Source organism: Palaemon carinicauda, chromosome 41 (genome assembly GCF_036898095.1).
Source record: "Palaemon carinicauda isolate YSFRI2023 chromosome 41, ASM3689809v2, whole genome shotgun sequence".
NCBI classification, from domain to species: Eukaryota; Metazoa; Arthropoda; class Malacostraca; order Decapoda; family Palaemonidae; genus Palaemon; species Palaemon carinicauda.
In genome coordinates, this window is record NC_090765.1 from 13102704 (window position 1) to 13125345 (window position 22642).

At 40.8% G+C, this 22642-nt stretch overlaps 2 protein-coding genes across 2 annotated transcripts in view; both read right to left on the reverse strand.

The window, feature by feature from the left end:
* LOC137632197 (glycosylated lysosomal membrane protein A-like) overlaps nucleotides 1-17177 on the reverse strand; it is a 95402-nt gene extending 78225 nt beyond the window's left edge. The window contains exons 1-2 of the mRNA XM_068364082.1: nucleotides 16979-17177; nucleotides 4743-5012 (exon numbers count right to left, since the gene is read on the reverse strand). Coding sequence (XP_068220183.1) covers nucleotides 4743-5012; nucleotides 16979-17053 — 345 coding nt within the window. The 5' untranslated portion in view covers nucleotides 17054-17177. The remainder of the gene's footprint in view (nucleotides 1-4742; nucleotides 5013-16978) is intronic.
* A 3242-nt stretch (nucleotides 17178-20419) lies between these two features.
* The window catches only part of LOC137632198 (sodium/mannose cotransporter SLC5A10-like), a 41284-nt gene continuing 39061 nt past the window's right edge, over nucleotides 20420-22642 (reverse strand). Inside the window, exons 11-14 of the mRNA XM_068364083.1 lie at nucleotides 22384-22526; nucleotides 21438-21582; nucleotides 21122-21269; nucleotides 20420-20498 (exon numbers count right to left, since the gene is read on the reverse strand). Coding sequence (XP_068220184.1) covers nucleotides 20432-20498; nucleotides 21122-21269; nucleotides 21438-21582; nucleotides 22384-22526 — 503 coding nt within the window. The 3' untranslated portion in view covers nucleotides 20420-20431. The remainder of the gene's footprint in view (nucleotides 20499-21121; nucleotides 21270-21437; nucleotides 21583-22383; nucleotides 22527-22642) is intronic.

Here is a 22642-nt window from a genome sequence, read left to right on the forward strand (position 1 = left end):
TAGAGAATAGTCTGATTCGGTCTGATCTGAGACTTCTCCCTGTTGATGACCAGGCCTAGATCTTGAGCCATCATAAAAGTCTTCCGTAAATCCTCCAGACATTTCTCCCTCGATCGTGAACAAATCAGCCAATCGTCCAGATAGAAGGATATCCTTATCCCCTCCTGATGCAGCCAACCTGACACATTCGCCATTACCCTGGTGAAGACTTGAGGAGCCGTGCTGAGACCGAAGCAAAGAGCTCTGAATTGGAAGCACTTGCCCTGCATTACAAATCTCAGGTACTTCCTCGAAGTCGGATGGATGGGGACAAGGAAATATGCGTCCTGCAAGTCGAGAGACACCATCCAGTCCCCTGGACGTACTGACGCCAGCACCGACTGAGTCGTCTCCATGGAGAACTTGTCTTCTCCACAAATACGTTGAGAGCGCTGACATCCAGGACAGGTCTCCATCCGCCCGAGTTCTTGGGGACCAGAAACAGGCGATTGTAAAAGCCTGGAGAGGATAGATCCCGAACCGGTTCTATCGCCCCCTTGTCTAGCATTTGGTCGACAAGGTCTACTAGGGCCTTCTGTTTCCACGGATCTGAGTACCGGGCTACTAAGGCCAGCGGAGCATCTGCGAGAGGAGGTTTTTTCAGAAAGGGGATCTTGTATCCTTCCTTGATGACTGAGAGGGACCAGGTGTCCGCCCCTCTCCTCTTCCAAGACTGCCAAAAACCCGACAGTCTTGCGCCTACTGTCTGGAGGAGACGAACTTCATTTTCTGGAGCGAGGTCTGAAAGAACCCCTGGTAGATCTTGGTCCTGATTCTTGCCTTCTCCCTCTAAAATCTGGTCTTAAAGTAGTCCTGCTCCGAAAGGGCTGCTGGAATCTCCTTTCCTCCCGTTTCAAAGAAGGAGGGGCTGCCAAGGGCTTACGAGCAGAACGAGATAAAAAGTCTAGGGTGGCTTTTTGGGCCAGAGAAAGCGTAATGTCATTAACCAGGGACTCGGGAAAAAGATGTTGAGAGAGGGGGGCGTAAAGAAGCTCAGACTTTTGTGCAGTGGTAACAGACCTAGAAGCAAAAGAGCAAAGCAGAGCTCTCTTCTTTAGGACCCCAGCTGAGAACAGAGCCGCCAACTCATTCGCCCCATCTCTGAGGGCCTTATCCATACAGGACATAATACTGGTAAGGTCCCTAGATCCTTCCATCTGGTCAGTTTTCCTTGCGAGAGTCCCAAGCGACCAGTCTAGGAAACTAAAAACCTCAAAGGCTCTAAAAATACCTTTGACGAGATGATCCAGCTCCGACATCAACCACATGACCTTGGCTGAGTTGAGAGCATGCCTTCTAGCAGAGTCCACTAAACCAGAGAAGTCACCCTTGGAGGAGGAAGGCACTCCCAGACCCAAAGGTTCTCCAGTTGCATACCACATACCCGCTCTTGAAGCAAGATGAGCTGGTGGAAACGAGAAGGAAGTCTTAACTGTTTGTCTCCGCTCCTTCATCCAGTCATCAATCTTCGTGAGAGCCCTCTTTGCGGAGATACACAGCTTCATCTTGATGAAGGCTGACTGTTTCTTGGCCTTCTTTCTGCTAAATTGGGACTGAGGAGATTGAGGGGCAGCAGGTTGGAATTCCTCTCCAAAAAGTTCAAGAAGGAAGCGAGAGAGAACTTTGTAATCTCCCGCAGCATCGGCAGGATTATCATCGTCATCAGAAACATCCTCGAGGTCCTGATCCACATCTGCAATATCCTTCGAAAGAGAAGAAGGATCCTTAGAACCCGACAAGGGCAAATCAAAGGCATCATCCTGCAAAAGACGGGTTGCATCCTGGAGTCCCGCGCTAGAAGAATCCTTGGGACGAGAGGCAGTATCGTCCCGAAGAGGCAGGATGGTATCGCCCTGGGACCGAGAACGAGAGGCAGAGTCGTTCTGATGACGAGAGCGAGAGGCGGTATCGTCGTGGCGGCGAGAACAAGAGGCGGTATCGTCGTGGCGTCGTGAACAAGAGGCGGTATCGTCGTGGCGTCGTGAACGAGAGGCGGTATCGTCGTGGCGTCGAGAACTAGGGTCGGTATCGTCGTGGCGTCATGAACAAGAGGAGGTATCGTCGTGGCGTCATGAACAAGAGGCGGTATCGTCGTGGCGAAGCGAACGAGAGGAGGTATCGTCGTGGCGAAGCGAACGAGAGGAGGTATCGTCGTGGCGAAGCGAACGAGAGGAGGTATCGTGCTGGTATCGTGAACGGGAGGCGGTATCGTCTTGGCATCGAGAACGAGAAGCAGCATCGTTCGATAAGGTATCGTCCCGGTATCGAGAACGAGAAACCGTATCGCCCTGGTATCGCGAAGAAGTATCGCCTGGCGAAAGCACACATTCCTCATCCTGGCGTAGAGAGGGAGAAGTTTTCTTTAAAGAAGAACTCAGTTCTCTCTTAGAAGCAGACTTCTTAATCGGTAACGAGTCGTCTTTACGTCTGTCAGACTGGGCGTGAGGGCGGCTAAAGGCTTGCACTAAAGTCAAAAGTTGTTCCTGCATGACAGACATAAAGGATTTAGCAACATTAGCTGGGTCTTGCGGCCCCGAAGGGGGGGGCTGACGAATAACACTCGTAGAAGGGGGAGGATCTTCGGCAGTAGGCTTCGCCCTTTTCACAGGCACGGAGTCGAACTCATCCTCCGACGGACAAGGTTCATAACTGCTAGAACCGGGAGAGAAAGAACGAGACCGTTCGTCGCGGTTCCATCTCCTCTTAGTAGATCTTGAAGCTTCAAACTTCCATTTACGTCTGGACGAATTCGGAGAAGAAAACAACACATCCGACACGTCTTTCCCATGACGGTCAAGAGCAGCCTGGGAATCGACAACAGGACTGTCTGAGGCGACGGCTGACCGAGGGTACGTACCTCTCACCCCCTTTCGGTCATCGACGTACCTTCTCCCTTGGTCCTGGGAGCTTGGTAGAGGTCTAGGCCTAGGGGTATGACAGATTCGGTCAGTCGCCACCTCCACTGCACTAACACAAGCACTTTCACTTTCCTTACCTTTAAAGGCCTCCAGTTGTTCTTTAATGGCCTTCAACTCGGCCGCCAGGCTAGCGTACCGAGGGTCATCCTTAGATACGGAACCTGTAGGAGGTGCAGGAGTTACTACCTCAAGGGAAGGATCAACTTCCAAAGAGGAATCAATTATAGGTTCAATAGATAAATCTACGCTAAGTTCGTCTTCCTTACCACTAACAGACTTAGACTTAGACCTAGAAGCTCTCCAAACTCTATCGAGCTCTAGCTTACGCACATAGCGCTTCATAATTAACCAATCTTTCTCATCCAAAACCTTACATTCCCCGCACCTATTATCAAGGGCACAAACAAAACCCCTACAATTAGAACAAACGGTGTGAGGGTCTACCGCCATTTTCGGTAGTCTCACCTTACATTCCTCATTCGCACAGATACGGTGATGACTCTTTTCACTCATAATGAAAAACAGCAAAAAAGCTAAGAGAAAACAAAATACATGATCGCCAAAACCCCAAATCAGAGTACTTCACCAAAAAAGCAGACTGGTACACCGAGCAGGGAAAGCGAAGAAAAACTCTTAATGACGGACCAACGTGTTGTCGATCCGGCCGGCAGAGATGAACTGAAGAACAGAAAACGGGAATGATTCCTCCTACCACCCTTTAACGGATGTTACCACCCAACCACCACAAGGCGGTTGCCTAGTTTAGAAAAATTCTGCCAAAATAGAGATAATTAGCTATGTATATATAACTGCCAGGTAGGTTCTATTCATAAAAATAATATATTCCTTTTACATTACAAAAATTAAATACTTTTTGTTTTGTAAGTTAGTATTTTCTTTCCTTGCAAGAAAAAGAAAAGAATTTAGCAAGTCATTCTACGTATTTTACGTCACATGATTTGTGACGTCATAGTGCTGGCGGAATGATTTCCTTCTACCATCATGTCTTTAAGAGTTGGTTCGTTAGTTTTTACAGAAGGGGGAAAAAACTCCTGATCCTACCCCTTTCAAGCTACGAACATAGCGATCATATTCCAACCACTCACTCTCAGTCAAAATAAAACAAAACCAAACGAGCGAAAGCCAAATCCAAATTGTACATCACCAAGATAACTGCAATTATACAGGTTACAGCGAGTGAAAAATCCAACAATGTCGCCGATGCGGCGGCAGGAAAGATATGAAGAATGACTGGAACGGTTCCAGGTACCTGGGTAGTTGGCGCACTGGTGGTACACCTGGCCACCCAATCGGCGATTGCCGCGAGTTTTGAAATTTCAGCCGTGACGTCAAGGACGTAAGCTATATATATATATATATATATATATAGCTACCGGGCAAGTCAGATGTTTAAAAAGTGAGTGTTCGGTTCGCAAGCAGGGGGGTGGGGCTTCCCAAGCAGGGGTTGGGGCATTCCATTCAGGGGATGGGGCATCCTCACTCCCAGCCCCCTCGCTACACCATTTTATGAAAATTTAATTGCCGTATTCTCTAGCTTTGCTGTTATTCTATCCTGTCTAAAGGACAAAGGTTTGCATTTGTGCCAGAACAATTAAGGATAAAAACGAAGGCAAAAGACCTTTAAGATTAGTAGCATGAAAAACTTCAAATAAAGGAGTTTGTCCATTCTCACAATGAAATGAGACAAAGTACTGTAATCATACTTCACACTTGAGCTATAAAACTGCACTATTATACAATAAGACTTCACAACAGTTTACTCACATTGGGTATAACAAAACCAAAAGCATACTGGACATCATCTTCTTCCATAAACTGAACAGATCCTGGAGTTCCTTCAGTCAGCTCATTCCAGGTTATCTTTAATTTTGCATTTTGATCTGTAACAGCAACCATCACTGTAGGAGCACCAACAGCACCCCAAAGGTGGTGCAAGGTACTCCTATTACTTCCATCAGCTACAACATGAGTTATCCATGGCTTTTCACAATCAAGAGTATCTGGGCAACCTGGATTTATATCAGGAAGGTGTACCTTGAAAAAAAAATTAAGTACATTTACCAGTTTTTCCTAATAGACCTTCAACAAGTACTAAAATCTACCATTAAATGATAGGATATGTCATGAAAGCCAGGAATAAAAATATATAAGGTCACTAAGCTCCTTAATGGCTATTAGAACACTTTAATACTACAGATACTTTCATAAGATACTGTTATAAAAAAAAAAAATCACAAACTTCAGAGATTTCAAAAGTAAATTATTTCACATTCATCAAACTTGTTCTTGGATATTTCTGAGGTTTTGTTTATCTGATAAATCTATACCAAAACCAAATATTACATTCTATTACATTCTTTTCAATAGATGACCTCTTTAGCAATTAATACTGTGATCACAGTCATTCATGTGTTGAAAAAAGCTACTTGCATTTTATATTCAAACATTACCAGTATACATATTTTGTCTTAAATCATATCTAAGATTTTTCCACCCATTCCCACATACCCTTTATTACAATGATTGCATTGGATCTTAGCCATTGTTTTGTAGAGGTGAATTTATATTCTTCAAAGGTGTATTGTTTATAATAAAACATTAACATTAAAAGCTTTCATTTATTTTTGGAATACTGTAATCCTGAACTGCTTGTGGACAAAGTGAAATTAAAAGGCATAGGAATATCTGAGGAAATTGCGACAAATCTGCAATACTTGGGGAGTTTTAAAGAAAAGGCTTTCTATAAAGCAAGAATGTCGGTATAGTAACTGGGGCGTGTTAGAACCACGACCATAGGTCCCTCACCAGTTAGACCTCTCCTCCTTCAATATCCCCCGGAACTACGAGGTGCTGTTCTACATCCGACTACTGCCCTCTACTACGACTACCCTCCCCCCACCCTACCCTTCCCCACGCTCCCTCCCTCATTCCTTCCTAGCACCAGCGAGGTTCAGACGTGTTGTTTTCATAGCTCTTTGTTTATTAGTGTTTTTGAAGATGTCAGACGTTTTGGAGATCCCTGCTCCCAAGTTGAGTTTTATAATTGTCTGTTTTGGGATTTTTAGGTAGCGACACTCGTTAATTTAATAATCTTGTTGATTTTTGTCTATGATTATTCCTAGTCTGCTTGTCCCTTATCTTGCTTACACTCCCCACTCCGGTGGGTGTCCCTCATGCTGAGAAAGTTATAATAATTTTCTTTCTTCGGGCCTGGCGGACTGGTTCACGGTTAATCCACTAATCGTTCCAGACCACTCCGAATATTTATGATTATATTTTTCGATTACCTTTACACGACAGAAGGATAACATGTTTATTGAATGCTATTACGTATTAATTTTCTCGACTTCGCCTGCTTATAACCCTGCCTTTGAATCTCAAGGCCTGGTTCAGGGGAATAGTAGGCAAGCGAGAGGGGGTAGGTCTAGGGGACCCTATCGCTACAGAGGAGGTGGTCGAGTTTCCGGGAGGGGCAGAGGATCCCGATGAGACTCTTCAGGTAGGGGGGAGGCTATACCTTTTCCAGAGCCATTGGATGTTCAACAAGTGGGCACACAGCATAGTATCAAACTCTCTTGTTTTCATGAACATAGCAATGCCACACTTGTTAGAAAGGATTATCAGAGTTAAACGAGGTTGGATAATTTCAAACAGACAGTGATGGCACCATAGGGTAAACAAAGCAAGATTAGTATGTATTTTATAAATAACTTCACAATGTTTCCTACCAACATTTAGGATTTGCCTTCAGGTTTGGGCAGGATATGGTACCCTAGGTTAGGATGCATTAGGAATGATTGATTGTGGATGCATTTTGATTGATGCATTTGATGGGGTGCATCAAGTGAGGTTGGGAGAGATCTACTAACAAGGCAGGAAATAGCACAACAAATTAAGTTAGGTAAGGATACCTTACATTTGAGTGCATTTACTCTAGATAAGTAAGAATTAGGATGGTCAATGAGGGGAGGAGGGTTGCAAAGCCCATAGGTAAAGTAGACTTAGGACCCCTTGCTTAACTTGGTTATGGACAAGTCCCTGTATTTCACTTGTTTTTCCATTTGCTCCAAAAAGTTAAATTTCCCCTGTGGTCTCTTATCATTATTAAATGTAGGGTTAAGGGAAGCTTGCAAAACCAATTAATATACCTACCATATGAATGTAAAATCAAGCAATGAATTAAAAGTATAGGAAATTGGGGAGCTCTTAGGCATACAATATTCAATTTCCCCACGATTTTAAACGGCAACTAAGCTATTGGTTGAAAGAAAACTACATTATCATTAATACTAAATTATGAAACAATTTTAAATCACACACTTCTAAGATTTGATCACTTAACCCTTTTACCCCCAGGCTATTTGGAAATTTCCAACCCTTAACCCCCACCCCCAGGAGGTTATTTTTTTCCCAGCACATTTTGCAGTATATTGTTTTTCAAATTACTCTAACACCCTTAATTTTTGTCATAGAGAGGTCAGGTTGGTCTCATTCTCTTGGAAAATGCCCGAATTTTCTCAAAAAATTATCAAAAATATGAAAAAAACATTTTTTATAGCATTTTTTTACGAGGACGTACCGGTACGTCCATGGGGGTAAAGGGATGGCTTTTGTGAAACGTACCAGTACGTCCTTTGGGGGTAAAAGGGTTAATGGACAAGATTAAGGGAAATAAATCTTACCCATGCGCAGTCACCAGCATACATCAAACCCTAACAGTCCCCCATAATCAGTTAAGTTCCTACTCATAGCATACTCAAAGTATTTCTGAAAAGCAAAAGGGTAAAGTTATACTCCAGATGTAGCCATGGCCTACTAAATAATTGCAAAGCCTAGTTTAAAGTGTATTATTACAGATTCAGCTATTCATGGATATTTCATATTTTTTCATTTGTTGTATCTTCTGAAGAAAAACTTACTTGAATTAATTCCTAATCAATATTGTTATCCCAAAGACATTTTTAACCTGCCATGAAAGTTTTTACTTAGTTTTTTCCAATGCATTGAGAATAAAAATGCTGATATTGTGTGTTTTGGCAATACATGGTGTGTAAAAGAGCATGGTCATTTTTTTTTCCTTTTCATTCTGAACTCTGGTTATGGTAGAAATGCTAAAACATGTTATTTTGATAATAAAATAAATTTTTGAATATACTTACCCGGTGATTATATAGCTGCAACTCTGTTGCCCGACAGACAACTCTACGGTAAAAACTCGCCAGCGATCGCTACACAGGTTGCGGGTGTGCCCAACAGCGCCATCTGTCGTCCAGATACCCAGTACTCAATGTAAACAAAGACTCAATTTTCTCCTCGTCCCACTGCGTCTCTATTGGGGAGGAAGGGAGGGTCCTTTAATTTATAATCACCGGGTAAGTATATTCAAAAATTTATTTTATTATCAAAATAACATTTTTCAATATTTAACTTAGCCGGTGATTATATAGCTGATTCACACCCAGGGGGGTGGGTAGAGACCAGCAATATATGTTTACACTTTTATGAGCTAAGAGTTTTTATTTCATTTTAGAAGTTATCAAAATAACAAAAACAAAATAAATAGGTACCTGGTAAGGAAGTCGACTTGAACAATTACTCTGCCTTTTAAGTACGTCTTCCTTACGGAGCCTCGCGATCCTCTTAGGATGCTGATCGACCCCTAGGATCTGAAGTATCAAGGGTTGCAACCCATACAACAGGACCTCATCAAAACCCCTAATCTAGGCGCTCTCAAGAAATGACTTTGACCACCCGCCAAATCAACCAGGATGCGAAAGGCTTCTTAGCCTTCCGGACAACCCACAAAACAACAATAAAAACATTTCAAGAGAAAGATTAAAAGGGTATGGAATTAGGGAATTGTAGTGGTTGAGCCCTCACCCACTACTGCACTCGCTGCTACGAATGGTCCCAGTGTGTAGCAGTCCTCGTAAAGAGACTGGACATCCTTTAGATAAAAAGACGCAAACACTGACTTGCTTCTCCAATAGGTTGCGTCCATTATACTTCGCAGAGATCTATTTTGCTTAAAGGCCACGGAAGTTGCGACAGCTCTAACTTCGTGTGTCCTTACCTTCAGCAATGCTTGGTCTTCCTCACTCAGATGGGAATGAGCTTCTCGTATTAACAGTCTGATAAAATAGGATAAAGCATTCTTTGACATAGGCAAAGATGGTTTCTTAACTGAACACCATAAAGCTTCAGATAGGCCTCGTAAAGGTTTAGTTCGTTTTAAATAGAACTTAAGAGCTCTCACAGGGCATAAGACTCTTTCTAGTTCATTGCCTACCATATTCGATAAGCTGGGAATATCGAACGATTTCGGCCAAGGTCGAGAAGGTAGCTCATTTTTGGCTAGAAAACCAAGTTGTAGTGAACATGTAGCTTTTTCAGACGAAAATCCGATGTTCTTGCTGAAGGCATGAATCTCACTGACTCTTTTAGCTGTGGCTAAGCATACCAGGAAAAGTGTCTTTAAGGTGAGATCTTTCATGGAGGCTGATTGTAGCGGCTCAAACCTGTCTGACATGAGGAATCTTAGTACCACGTCTAAATTCCAACCAGGTGTAACCAAACGACGCTCCTTCGTGGTCTCAAAAGACTTAAGGAGGTCCTGTAGATCTTTATTGTTGGAAAGATCTAAGCCTCTATGCCGGAAGACCGATGCCAACATGCTTCTGTAGCCCTTGATAGTGGGAGCTGAAAGTGATCGTTCTTTTCTCAGGTATAAGAGAAAGTCAGCTATTTGAGCTACAGAGGTACTGGTCGAGGATACAGATACTGACTTGCACCAGTTTCGGAAGACTTCCTACTTCGATTGGTAGACTCTAAGGGTGGATGTTCTCCTTGCTCTAGCAATCGCACTGGCTGCCTCCTTCGAAAAGCCTCTAGCTCTCGAGAGTCTTTCGATAGTCTGAAGGCAGTCAGACGAAGAGCGTGGAGGCTTTGGTGTACCTTCTTTACGTGTGGCTGACGTAGAAGGTCCACCCTTAGAGGAAGACTTCTGGGAACGTCTACTAGCCATCGAAGTACCTCGGTGAACCATTCTCTCGCGGGCCAGAGGGGAGCAACTAGCGTCAACCTTGTCCCTTCGTGAGAGGTGAACTTCTGCAGTACCTTGTTGACAATCTTGAACGGTGGGAATGCGTATAGATCTAGATGCGACCAATCTAGGAGAAAGGCATCTATATGTATTGCTGCTGGGTCCGGGATTGGTGAGCAATATATTGGGAGCCTCTTGGTCATCGAGGTTGCAAAGAGATCTATGGTTGGTTGGCCCCAAGTGGCCCAAAGACTCTTGCATACATCCTTGTGGAGGGTCCATTCTGTTGGAATTACTTGCCCCTTCCGACTGAGACAATCTGCCATGACATTCAAGTTGCCTTGGATGAACCTCGTTACTAGTGATATGTTTTGACCTTTTGACCAGATGAGCAGGTCCCTTGCGATCTCGTACAACGTCAGTGAGTGGGTCCCTCCTTGCTTGGAGATGTACGCCAAGGCAGTGGTGTTGTCCGAGTTCACTTCCACCACTTTGCCTTGAAGGAGAGACCTGAAGCTTTTCAAGGCCAGATGTACTGCCAGTAGCTCCTTGCAGTTGATATGCATTATCCTTTGACTCGAGTTCCATAGTCCCGAACATTCCCGACCGTCTAATGTCGCGCCCCAGCCTACGTCCGATGCGTCCGAGAAGAGAACGTGGTTGGGAGTCTGAACAGCCAGGGGAAGACCCTCTCTTAGGCTGATACTGTCCTTCCACCAAGTCAGGCAAGACTTCATCTTCTCGGAAATGGGGATCGAGACCGCTTCTAGCGTCTTGTCCTTTTTCCAGTGAAATGCTAGGTGGTATTGAAGAGGACGGAGGTGTAGTCTTCCTAATGACACAAACTGTTCCAGGGATGATAGCGTCCCTATCAGACTCATCCACTTCCTGACTGAACATCGTTCCTTCTTCAGCATGTTCTGGATGCATAACTGGGCTTGGCTTGTTCTGGGGGCCGACGGAAAAGCCCGAAAAGCTAGACTGTGAATCTCCATCCCTAAATACACAATAGTTTGGGATGGGACCAGTTGTGACTTTTCCATATTGACAAGGAGACCCAATTCCTTGGTCAGATCTAGAGTCCACTTTAGATCCTTCAGACAGCGACGACTGGAAGAAGCTCTGAGAAGCCAGTCGTCCAAATAGAGGGAGGCTCGGATGTCCGCTAAATGAAGGAATTTGGCTACATTCCTCATCAGCCTCGTAAACACAAGAGGAGCTGTGCTTAGGCCAAAGCACAGGGCTTGAAACTGGTAGACAACCTTTTCGAAAACGAATCTCAGAAAAGGTTGGGAGTCCGGGTGGATGGGGACGTGGAAGTAGGCGTCCCTTAGGTCTAAAGAGACCATCCAGTCTTCCCTTCTGACTGCTGCTAAGACTGACTTTGTGGTCTCCATGGAGAACGTCTGCTTTGTGACAAAGACATTCAGAGCACTGACGTCTAGCACCGGCCTCCACCCTCCTGTCTTCTTTGACACCAAGAAGAGTCGGTTGTAGAATCCCGGAGATTGAAGGTCCGAGACTCTGACCACCGCTCCCTTCTCTAGTAAAAGAGACACCTCCCGTTTCAAGGCTTGTCTCTTGTCTTCCTCTCTGTACCTGGGAGAGAGATCGATGGGAGACGTTGCTAGAGGGGGTTTCCGTACAAACGGGATCTTGTACCCCTCTCTGAGCAACTTCACAGATTGTGCATCTGCGCCTCTCTTTTCCCAGGTCTGCCAGAAGTTCTTGAGTCTGGCTCCCACTGCTGTCTGAAGAAGCTGGCAGTCAGACTCTGCCCTTAAAGGACTTGGTTCCTTTCTTCTTTCCTCGTTTCCCTTCGGCACGAGCACCTCCTCTGCTGGAGGCTCTGCCACGAAAGGGCGGAATAAAACGGGACGCTGGAGTGTCCATCCTTGGTCTAGCTGACAAGGTAGGCAAAGGGGTAGCTTTGCGAGCGGAGGACGCAACAAGATCGTGAGTGTCCTTCTGTATCAATGAAGCGGCTATTTCCTTAATCAGGTCTTCTGGAAAAAGGCACTTGGAAAGAGGAGCAAAAAGAAGCTCGGATCTCTGGCACGGTGTAACTCCAGCTGAAAGGAATGAGCATAGGTTTTCACGCTTTTTAAGGACTCCGGACACAAATGATGCAGCAAGCTCATTAGACCCATCACGTACGGCCTTGTCCATGCAGGACATAATGAGCAAGGAAGTCTCTTTCTCTGTCGGAGAGATCTTTCTGCTTAGGGCTCCTAGACACCAGTCTAAGAAGTTAAAAACTTCGAAGGCCCTAAAGATACCTTTCAAAAGGTGGTCCAGGTCCGAAGATGACCCAACATATCTTTAAGCGTCTCATGGCAAGGCGGCGGGGAGAGTCTACGAGGCTTGAGAAGTTGCCCTGGGCAGAGGCAGGAACTCCCAAGCCGAGAACTTCTCCCGTGGCATACCAGACGCTCGATCTAGAAGAGAGTCTAGCAGGGGGAAACGTAAAGGGTGTCTTCCCTAAACTCTTCTTGGAATGCAACCATTCTCCTATCACCCGCAAAGCTCTCTTGGACGAGCGTGCGAGGACGAGTCTAGTAAAGGCAGGAGTGGTAGACGGCATGCCTAACACAAACTCTGACGGAGGAGAACGAGGAGCCACAGAAACAAACTGGTCCGGAAACATCTCTTTGAAAATGGCCAAAACTTTCCTAAAGTCCAAAGAGGGTTGAGTAGACTTAGGCTCGTCCAATTCAGATTGTGGTTCATCTATGTGTGCAGCAACATCATCATCAGAAAGTCCCTCATCCGATAACTGATGAGGAAACGGCAACGGAGTGGGTAACGGCTGGTTCGCTGAGTCCGGTCGCACGGGTGCATGCGTGACTGAGCCAGACGCAACGTCATGGAACTGCTGCCCAGTCTGTGAGCTGGCAACAACCATGGCAGCGCGGGGACGCACAGCGTCTACTCCAGCCTGTCTGGACTGATGTGGGTGCGCAGTGGAAAGCACACTGGGTTGCGGAGGTTGACGCACCGCGTCAAAACAAAGCAACTCTGACGGTTGTTGAACCTCCCGAACGTCAACGGAGACCTCCGTGCGTCGCTTAACGTCAACATGCGGCTGGCAGATCACACTGGAACGCATGGGTGGCGGAACTCTCTCAACTGGTGTGCGTGAGAAGGTTACCTCAGCGTCCACCGGACGCACAACCGATCGTGTGGAAGGTTGTAGGTTAGGTACTGCACTAGCTGGTGCGGCAGCAACCTTCTCCGCACGAAAGTCCTGCATAAGAGACGTCAGTTTTGACTGCATGTCTTGCAGTAGAGACCACTTAGGGTCTACGGGAGCAGGTGCAGCGACAGACGGTGTTACTGTCTGAAGCGGTACCGCTTTGCCTCTCTTAGGCGGTGAGCAGTCATCGGATGACGGCAGCGAGTCCGAACTGACCCAGTGGCTACAACCGGGCCGTTGGACTTGCGCTGAAGGACCGACTTGCGTTTTAACGGTCGTGAGACCTTGGTCCAGGGTTTCTTGCGAGAAACACCTTCCGAAGACGAGGTATAAATGGGCTCTCTCGTCTTAGTTAGGTAGGAGCGATCTTGGGTAGATACGCCCGATACCACGGAGGGAACGTCTGTTCGCTGATTAAAGCCTCTCGAACCCATTTGTCGTACGACATTGCTTCTCCCCTGGACTTGGGAGCTTGCAAGAGGTCCCGGACTAGGAGGACGACAGGCACGAACAGACGAACCCTCAAGCGCAACACTATCCACAACACTATAACTCGGCACTTTAGCACTTCCCACTGCACTTTTGCACTTAAGCTCCTTCACATCCGCCATGAGCTGATTACGGTCACTAGCAAGGGACTCAAGTCTCTCACCCAGAGCCTGGATGGCATGCATCATATCAGCCATCGAAGGTTCCTGAGTGCCAGGAGGGGGGTTAGGAGCAACCACTACAGGGGAAGGAATAGGTTGTGGGGCATGAGGAGAGGATATATCAACAGAACGAGAAGAACTTCTCCTAACTCTATCTCTCTCTAGCCTACGTGTATACTTTTGGAATTCGATAAAATCGAATTCCGAAAGCCCAACGCACTCCTCACACCGATCTTCCAATTGACAGGTTTTATCTCGACAATTGGAACAAACAGTGTGAGGGTCGATAGAAGCCTTCGGAATACGCCTTGAACAGTCCCTAGCATTGCACTTCCTAAATTTTGGGACTTGTGAAGGGTCAGCCATTTTGAATTGGTCAAAGGGAAATTCAAAAAACTATGAAAAAGTCATCAACAAAGAATCCGTTATCAAAAAGAGTTCAAGGATTTGTGTGAAGAGAAACCCTGCACAGCGAAAGCTCAAAACTAGAATAAAGTACTTCACCAATTAGTTGTGAAAAAACTCCAGTTTAGCAACAGCGAGTAAGTACGTCTTGTCGATAGCTCGACAGAGAGAAAATTGAGTCTTTGTTTACATTGAGTACTGGGTATCTGGACGACAGATGGCGCTGTTGGGCACACCCGCAACCTGTGTAGCGATCGCTGGCGAGTTTTTACCGTAGAGTTGTCTGTCGGGCAACAGAGTTGCAGCTATATAATCACCGGCTAAGTTAAATATTGAAAACTGATAGATTCCCTCATTTCATATTTCAGCAATTTCAAACAATGCCAATGGTTGAGAGAAAATTAAAACTCTCAATTGACAAAATAATTCAATAGGCTGATATGAATTGATTTAAGTTTTCAACAAGCAAAACTGTCGTTATCCATTTTTGTCGTATTAGGGTAGTACATCCAGATCCGGATATATGCAGCAAAGGTCAATGGATCCCATGCGCAAGTGAAGTTAGATTTTTAGGATAGATATTTGATTGTAGGCTTACATAAGTTCCTGACTTGAAAGCTTTAAATGTAAAGTGTCTTGAGGCCCTGGATCTTTCAAGGGAGGCGTTTGAAAAATTCATTTTCTATAACAGTAATAACTCCTATGGTTTTGCATGAATCAGTTTGAGATTTTGGGCATGGGTTAGTTTATGTAGAGCAAAAAGGTTGAAATTCATATTTTCTATGCACCTCCCTTTTTACTGGTACCCCTGTTCCCTTAAAAAAAAAAAAAAAAAACCTACTGCATCCTACAAGCTGAAATTTATGTGGCATACAGATATTAGATAAGATAATAAAGTGAGAGCGATTTTTATTTTTCTATGATACCAGTATTTTGTTTTTCACAATTTGTTTTTATTTTTCTAATCTTGAATCAATTTCTTGGAAAAATTAATCTCATAATTTTCTTTAAGCCGAAAAGAAAAAATATCTCTATTGTCATAGACAATTTATTTAGCTTTCATTAGCTTTTTGTTTTACCGAGATCAGTGTATTAATTACGTCTGAGTTTCCATTTAAAGGTCGGTAAGTATAGCTTCGAGAAATCGGCCTCCAAATTTTGGGACGATAATTTTTGCTTGCCTGTCCATTTACTTGCTTGTTATCATACATTTTGAGGGTTTTATAACAAATTCTGTTTGTTATATCATATTTGTGATTATTACTTCAAGTATAATGCATTATATCTTATATATTTATACTCCTGGTCCCCCTGTTTCCTCTCTCTTGGAAAGAGTATTATCCCAAATTTTTTGGGGGTGCCAGATATTCCCACACTTTTTCTCAAGGAACGTAGATGTTGCATATACTACTTTGGTCTTGGCATGGTTTCTTCTTAACAGGGATGTACAGTACAAAGAAAAAAAAAAAAAGAAAGAAAACAAAGTCCAAATACGGGAACAGTTGCAGACTCGAGTTCTCAGCTGCTACCGGCAGTCAGTCAGTAATATTCCTTCACTCAAGCACCTCTACGTTATTGCCAAATCATAGTATTGCCATATACGGCAATCAGATATTCTTATTTGAGAGCTAAATTGAAATAATTACCAATAAACTGAAGTTACCAGTAGATTAATGTATACATATTACAGTAAGTATTTATTTGCGACAAAAATGTGTCCTTTTCGAAGCAAACGAGAGTTTTTCTATAAGGAAAAATTGGTTTTTAACCGGAAAGGTTTCCCCAATGAAGTACAGTAATACCGGCCCAGTTTTAACCCCCCTATTATTGGCAGATACATTAGGGTATATCTCATCAACTACAGTATTTATTAGCCCCAAAAATAAATGCCATTTTTGAAGAAAACAGGAGTTTTCCTATAGGAAAACATTTTTTTATAAGAAAATGTTTTCCTGATCATTACTATAATAAAACCTATATTTTAAGGCGTTTCAAACATGATGACGATACCTATTGCAAAGCCATATCTCAGTTGACAGGCTATAGGTTTTCAGTTATGGTAGTAAACTCACCATAACTCAATAACTATGGATTCCCGCCAGAAATCATTATCAAATACATTCAAAACATAAAAAAATACAAGTAAAACCAATAATTTTCTACAAACCGTTTATTGCACCGTTATATAATTTTATACAAAACGCACAGGGAGCCTTCGCATATCAGCGGCCAGTTCCTCCCTCGTGCAAATAAAAACGGACACCAACTTGCATAAACGTCCCTACCTAACCTAACCTACAAGCCATGGCCTTACTATTCATCGGGGTGCTAACGAACCCCAGCTACCCCCTTTACGCTGCCCTCATCTTACACAGACCCCTGCTTTGTTTAAATGAGACAATATATATTTTTGCATTGGAAATCGGAGTTTGGCTGAAACTGTAACCATAACACCTAAACTTGATCTGTTGACATTTAGGCCTTATCTCAATCGGAATACAAATTTACCTCTCAATCTTATAAAGGAAAGTAAATACTACACAAAAGTTTTCTGGCTAAAACCAAGCCTACGTTTGAGTTTGAGCCCGGACTAGGCTCTTCGATGTCGACCGTAATGCAAGATTAGTAGCTATGACACACTCCATGTCAGACTAATTTAATAAAATCACAGCCTACAGTAAGTTAACCAAGACAGTAAATAACCTACGGTTCTTGTAGATCCAAACGCTGCTGTTATACATATTCCAAAAGCACAGATTAATCCACATTGCCACTTATACATCGTCAATAACAACGGTATGCTTAACTAGTAACTGATGGCAGCACAAAGATATACGAAGTAATGATAAGGTTGGCGTTATATCTTTCGGTCATGCCTCCTTTAGTCAGCCTGTGCTGTCTGACACTTCTTCGTCCGATTTCCTCAATTGTCGATTGTGTTATTTGACTTCCTAAACTATTCATGTGAAAAAATATATCATTATCATAATTCATTAATTATTTTATAAAATTTATTTCATGTGACAACTATACTTTTTAATGTGTATTGATATATTTTTATTATATAAATGTATGCCAAAGTCGGAGTCTCTAAACAGTTTGAAATGTTTTATTTGGATTTCATACTCGGTCTACATTAAAGCATTACAATCATGTGGAGGGTAGAATATTTTACTTGTTTTATTCAGTAACCAGTTTAGTTTGTTTGATTACAAATCAATATAAGTACGCCAGAACGAATGGAAATAATATGCAAGAAGTGAAATAGCATATTAAAGAAAAGCTTGCTGGAATTGAACAGAATGTGCTAATTAAAATGGTAACTAGAGTACATAAACACTATTATTATGTGGACAGCTTATCTATATTATGCTTTATGCTGAAAGGAGTATCTAAGATGCTAGCTATGATTTATGTAGGGAAGAATGAAAAAGACAATGCATTTATTTGAGTGCAAAACAAATTTGGAGACTGGACACTAAAAACATTAGAGTGTAGGAACTAAAAGAAATGCGTAGGCTTTAATACTGGAGAAAGGTGGTCCTGGCAGGGTAAACTAGTTACTCAACCAGCCTACCCTTGTTTAAAGCTGTGGATTTGGCAATTGTCATAGAAGAAATTGCCTGTTATTCGCGTTTCTATTCACAACCATATAAGTAACATCTTCACTCGCAGAAGATTGATTTTTTAGATTTCCCAACTAAAATTACTTATTAACTTCATAGCTCACAATTGTTTGTTAATTGTTCAATAACTATTTAAGAGCGTCTGAGTTTTGAATAGCTAAAAATAAAGTATTTGCATTCTTTACATAAAGACTGTTTCATTTCATTGGGGTCAAATAGGTTTTCAGATGAAAGTTGATATATGGTTAATTTTTCAAATAATATGGCATGTTTAGATGGACTTACATATACATGACTTGAGTAACATTTATAGGCATTTTTGCTTTGCCATTATCTGAAAAACGCATTTCATTACACTTTTTTATCAAAATATGAGCCTTAATAACAGGTTGTAATCGATCTTGCGTTAAATACTTTGCAAAGAATAATGAATGACATAAATATGTGATTTCTGTTTTATATAAGAGGAAGATTTAAGTAACCTATTCATGCAATTTTGGTTTTTGCTGCTGAAGTTTGCTGTTGGCATTGCCGTTCAAATCTTGAATACAAAATATCTATCATTGACAAAGAATTCATGTTCCGGCAAGGACTATTATTTTGTTCAACTTCCTTTGGGGGGGGGGGGTGTAATGTTGTCGTTACTTCTACTTAGTTACTAATATTTTATTGTTGTTTATGGTATATAGGCTATCAAGTATCATTCACTTCTCTTTTGTTTTCCTACATATCTCTTACTTTGAGTTCTTCCATAAGATTGTACACCTTATGAATATGGTGAATAGATCTATATTCATATCATTGAACAGTACAGTAGTAGCCTACTTCACATAAGTATGCATGCAAGTATAGGCACATTCAAAGAAAAAAAAAATAATAATAATAATAATAATAATGTTGTTGTACATAAATGTCGTACCTTTCAAAGAAAAATTCTAGTTCTTTCCGTTCATACTCAACCAAGATCACGTAACATTGAATTGACTCTCAATAAAAAGAAAAAAAAATTCGGACAAGGACTCCTTAAGGCCATATCATCATACACAGTTTATGAAAAAAAAATAGTCACGGTAAGAGTACTGTTTCTCCTCCATAATGAGTCTATCTGCACACAATTGACATTTATTTAGCAGGCAAAATGCATTATCAAATCATATATATCATGCTAAAGATTTTAGGGGTATTAATTAGTAGGAATAAACAAACTAATTCATTTTGATTATGTGATGTTTTGTACAACAACTATGATGGAACTTGGATGAACTTGTCAAAGTCTCCTGTTCTTCGAAGGCAATTGGGAGTCGATATGTTAATTGCACTTGAAATTCTGTCTCACATTTCCTAAGTAATCCTCTAAGGCTTAATGTTGAATCATTGAGGAATAAAAATGAGACAACAAATAAAAAAAAACAGTCTTTATCTGGCTAATATAGCTTAGATATCTTATCAATGAAAGCTGTTCATTGATGCTAATATAATTCTTACATATTTCATATGTCAAATAATAATAGGACAGGGTATAATAACAATATAATGCTAATAATGGTGCCAAATCAAAGAAAGCTTCTCATTCCCAGCAACATCCATACAAAGTTTAATCTCTCTCTCTCTCTCTCTCTCTCTCTCTCTCTCTCTCTCTCTCTCTCTCTCTCTCTCTCTTATATATATATATATATATATATATATATATATATATATATATATATATATATATATATGTATATATATATATATATATATATATATATATATATATATGTATATATATATATATATATATATATATATATATATATATATATATATATATATATATGTATATATATATATATATATATATATATATATATATATATATATATATATATATATATATATATAAATAGAAACAGGACTAAGTTATGATATCTACAGTTGTAATTCACACTTATTTAACTTATAAAATGCTAAGGCAGAAGAGATGTAATTTTAGTGATAATACAGGTATTTCCAAATAACAATTAATTTCCATAAAGTATTTACATATAATAATTTACATAATCGATGTCAACCCATTCAACAGAAGCAGCCTTGCGTTTTACAGTTAACAGGTTTTAATATTTAATGAAAATAAGTTACAATCGATTTTGGATTTAAATGCAAAAAAAATCTTTAATTTCTTGTTAACCATCTGGTGTTAGAATCTACTGCTTTTAAAACCTCAGTAAAAATGCAAATGTAACACCAGAAAATCTTGAATAATAAGAAAATACTTGTCTCTAAGATAAGATTAACAACCACGTGACCTTCTCATTATCATTGTCAGCTTATAATGTAATTTATTAGATATCTTTTATTCGCTGCTGCATACAGAAATCAATACTGTAAAAGGTATCTCAGCCTCTTCTTGTTTTAGCAGTTTTGATTTGGTGGCTTATTAAATCAATCCTGTTTCCTCTGTAGATTATTCAACACCGACTTGTTCGATTCTTTTGGATGACGAGACACTTTCTGGAATGATGTGGCATATTTTTCCTTCTTTGTTTTCTTCCTTATCAAGCAAAATAACCCCATACGAAGGTCGTAAAAGTAAGGCAGATGATTGCGTTGATATTGACAAAGCTGTAGAAGATGAAAATAAGGTGTAAATCATTAGTATTTCCAATGTGCTGTTTATATATAGTGTCATATAATTTGCAGCCTTCATGCAGAGATCCTTCAAATATTTTTCGTCTATTTAATGAAGCAAATATCATTTAAAGCAATTCAAGCAGGTAAGATTAATAAGAAGTGAAAATATAGACATAAAAATATATTATATGAAAACGTCTATCATTTTTTCTGGGATGAAAAAGACTGCAGACTATATTTCAAAAGACATTAGGCAAATCATGACAAAATTTGCTTATTAAGTAAAAATTTATACCGAAGTAATAAGTTTCTCAAAACTAATTTATCGAAATATATGATTCAAAGTGAATACCGCTTTTCTAAAGAACCTTATGTAAAAGGAAAAAAAGCTTGGGCACCTGAGTAATGAAACGAAAGTACTCTCACAATTATCGTGCTGACAAGAAGTTTTTAATTTTACACTCTTTTGAGAGCAACCAACTATATCTTGCTCGATTAACCTTACACATAATAATAAAAAACACATAATTGCTGATAGTCTTCAAGACTTCGTTGATGCCCATTGCATTCTATTATGAAAAAGAAGACAATTAAAAATTCATAAAACGACTTACTTCCGCCAGAAAGGGTCCTCATTCAAGAATTTCGCAGCCTCCTCTGCTTGCTGTTCTGGTGAGATTTTCGGCTCTTTGCTTTCGCAATCAGTCTTTTTAGTGGTTCCACCACACAGTGTGCTGAAAATGCGTCTTGCCAAAGGAATGTCTGTTTGGGTGAAATATTTAAGAATTACAATAATGTTGCTTAAAATTTCACAGAGTTTTAAAAAGAAAAATGGTTCCAGTTTTCATATCATAGCAAACTCTCTCTCTCTCTCTCTCTCTCTCTCTCTCTCTCTCTCTCTCTCTCTCTCTCTCTCTCTCTCTCTCTTACCTCGTTCCTCGTCTTCAAGACTCATTTCTTGGGCTCCCCCCGTAGGGTCTGTACTAATATTGGTTGAATCATCGGCTGATAAATTACATTCCAGAGGCTTACGAACTCTGGGATCGTTTCGGCTCCAGAAGGTCAGGCGGTAGAGCTGGAAATACAAGAAGAGGAATGTGATTCATTTATTCCATAACAAAGAGTTGGTACTTCTACCAACGCTATAACTCATAAGAATATGCCTTTATTTACCATATACAGTGAGTTATTCAACTAACATGGATTCTTAAAAGTTGAGACATTTTCATGCATAACTCTCTTATATGAAGATCTTGATATTTGTTGTACAAAAAAAAAAAAAAATTAAAACTATAAAAAGCTTTAAACTATTCCGATGCACACCATTAATAAAGGTAAAAAATATGGATCTAAGTATAAGATCAAATCCATCTCAAAAGTAAATAAAATCTATCAATTATTAGTTTGGCTCTACATTTTCTTTTTTTTTTTCTCTCCTTTTTTCTTTTTTTATTTGCATTTTATGGTATCACTAAAACAAGCACGTATAACAGATGTATATGAACTTATGACTGATTTTATTACCAGAAGTAAAAAAAAAAAAAAAAAAAAAAAAAAAAAAAAAAAAAAAAAAACAGGATTTAGCTACACTTTTAGTTTTAATTTGAAAACATCACTTAATCTAAAGACTGTACAAGATCAAACGTAATCAAACGGACAAATGAACATAATTCATAACTGAATCTGATAGCATAAAATGCATTTATTTAATAGAATAAACTAAAAAAAAATCTGTATCACAGTACTATAATCCCAAACTCTTTCATAGTAATGCAAGAATCAACTGAAAATAGAGATAAATAAACATCACCGGTAATTTCACTAACAAAAGCCACAAAGGCTCGGACTACAAATAAACAATGTACATGAAACTTACACATTCAGTGGGTATTGGTTCAGTCATCAGGGATATTCCTATGGTGACTCCTGCTGAGATGAGGAAAAGGAAGCAGCTGAAGTGGAGGAAGTGGACGTTTCCTATAAGTGCCTTCACAATTCCTGGCCGAGGGTCTGGCAAACCTAGAAGGAAATAAATCCACTAATATAAATTCCTTTAATACACCAATAAAAATGACATTTAGTCTGACCACAAGTTTAGGAAACAACAATTAGTGATGCATTTGATACTTCAGACA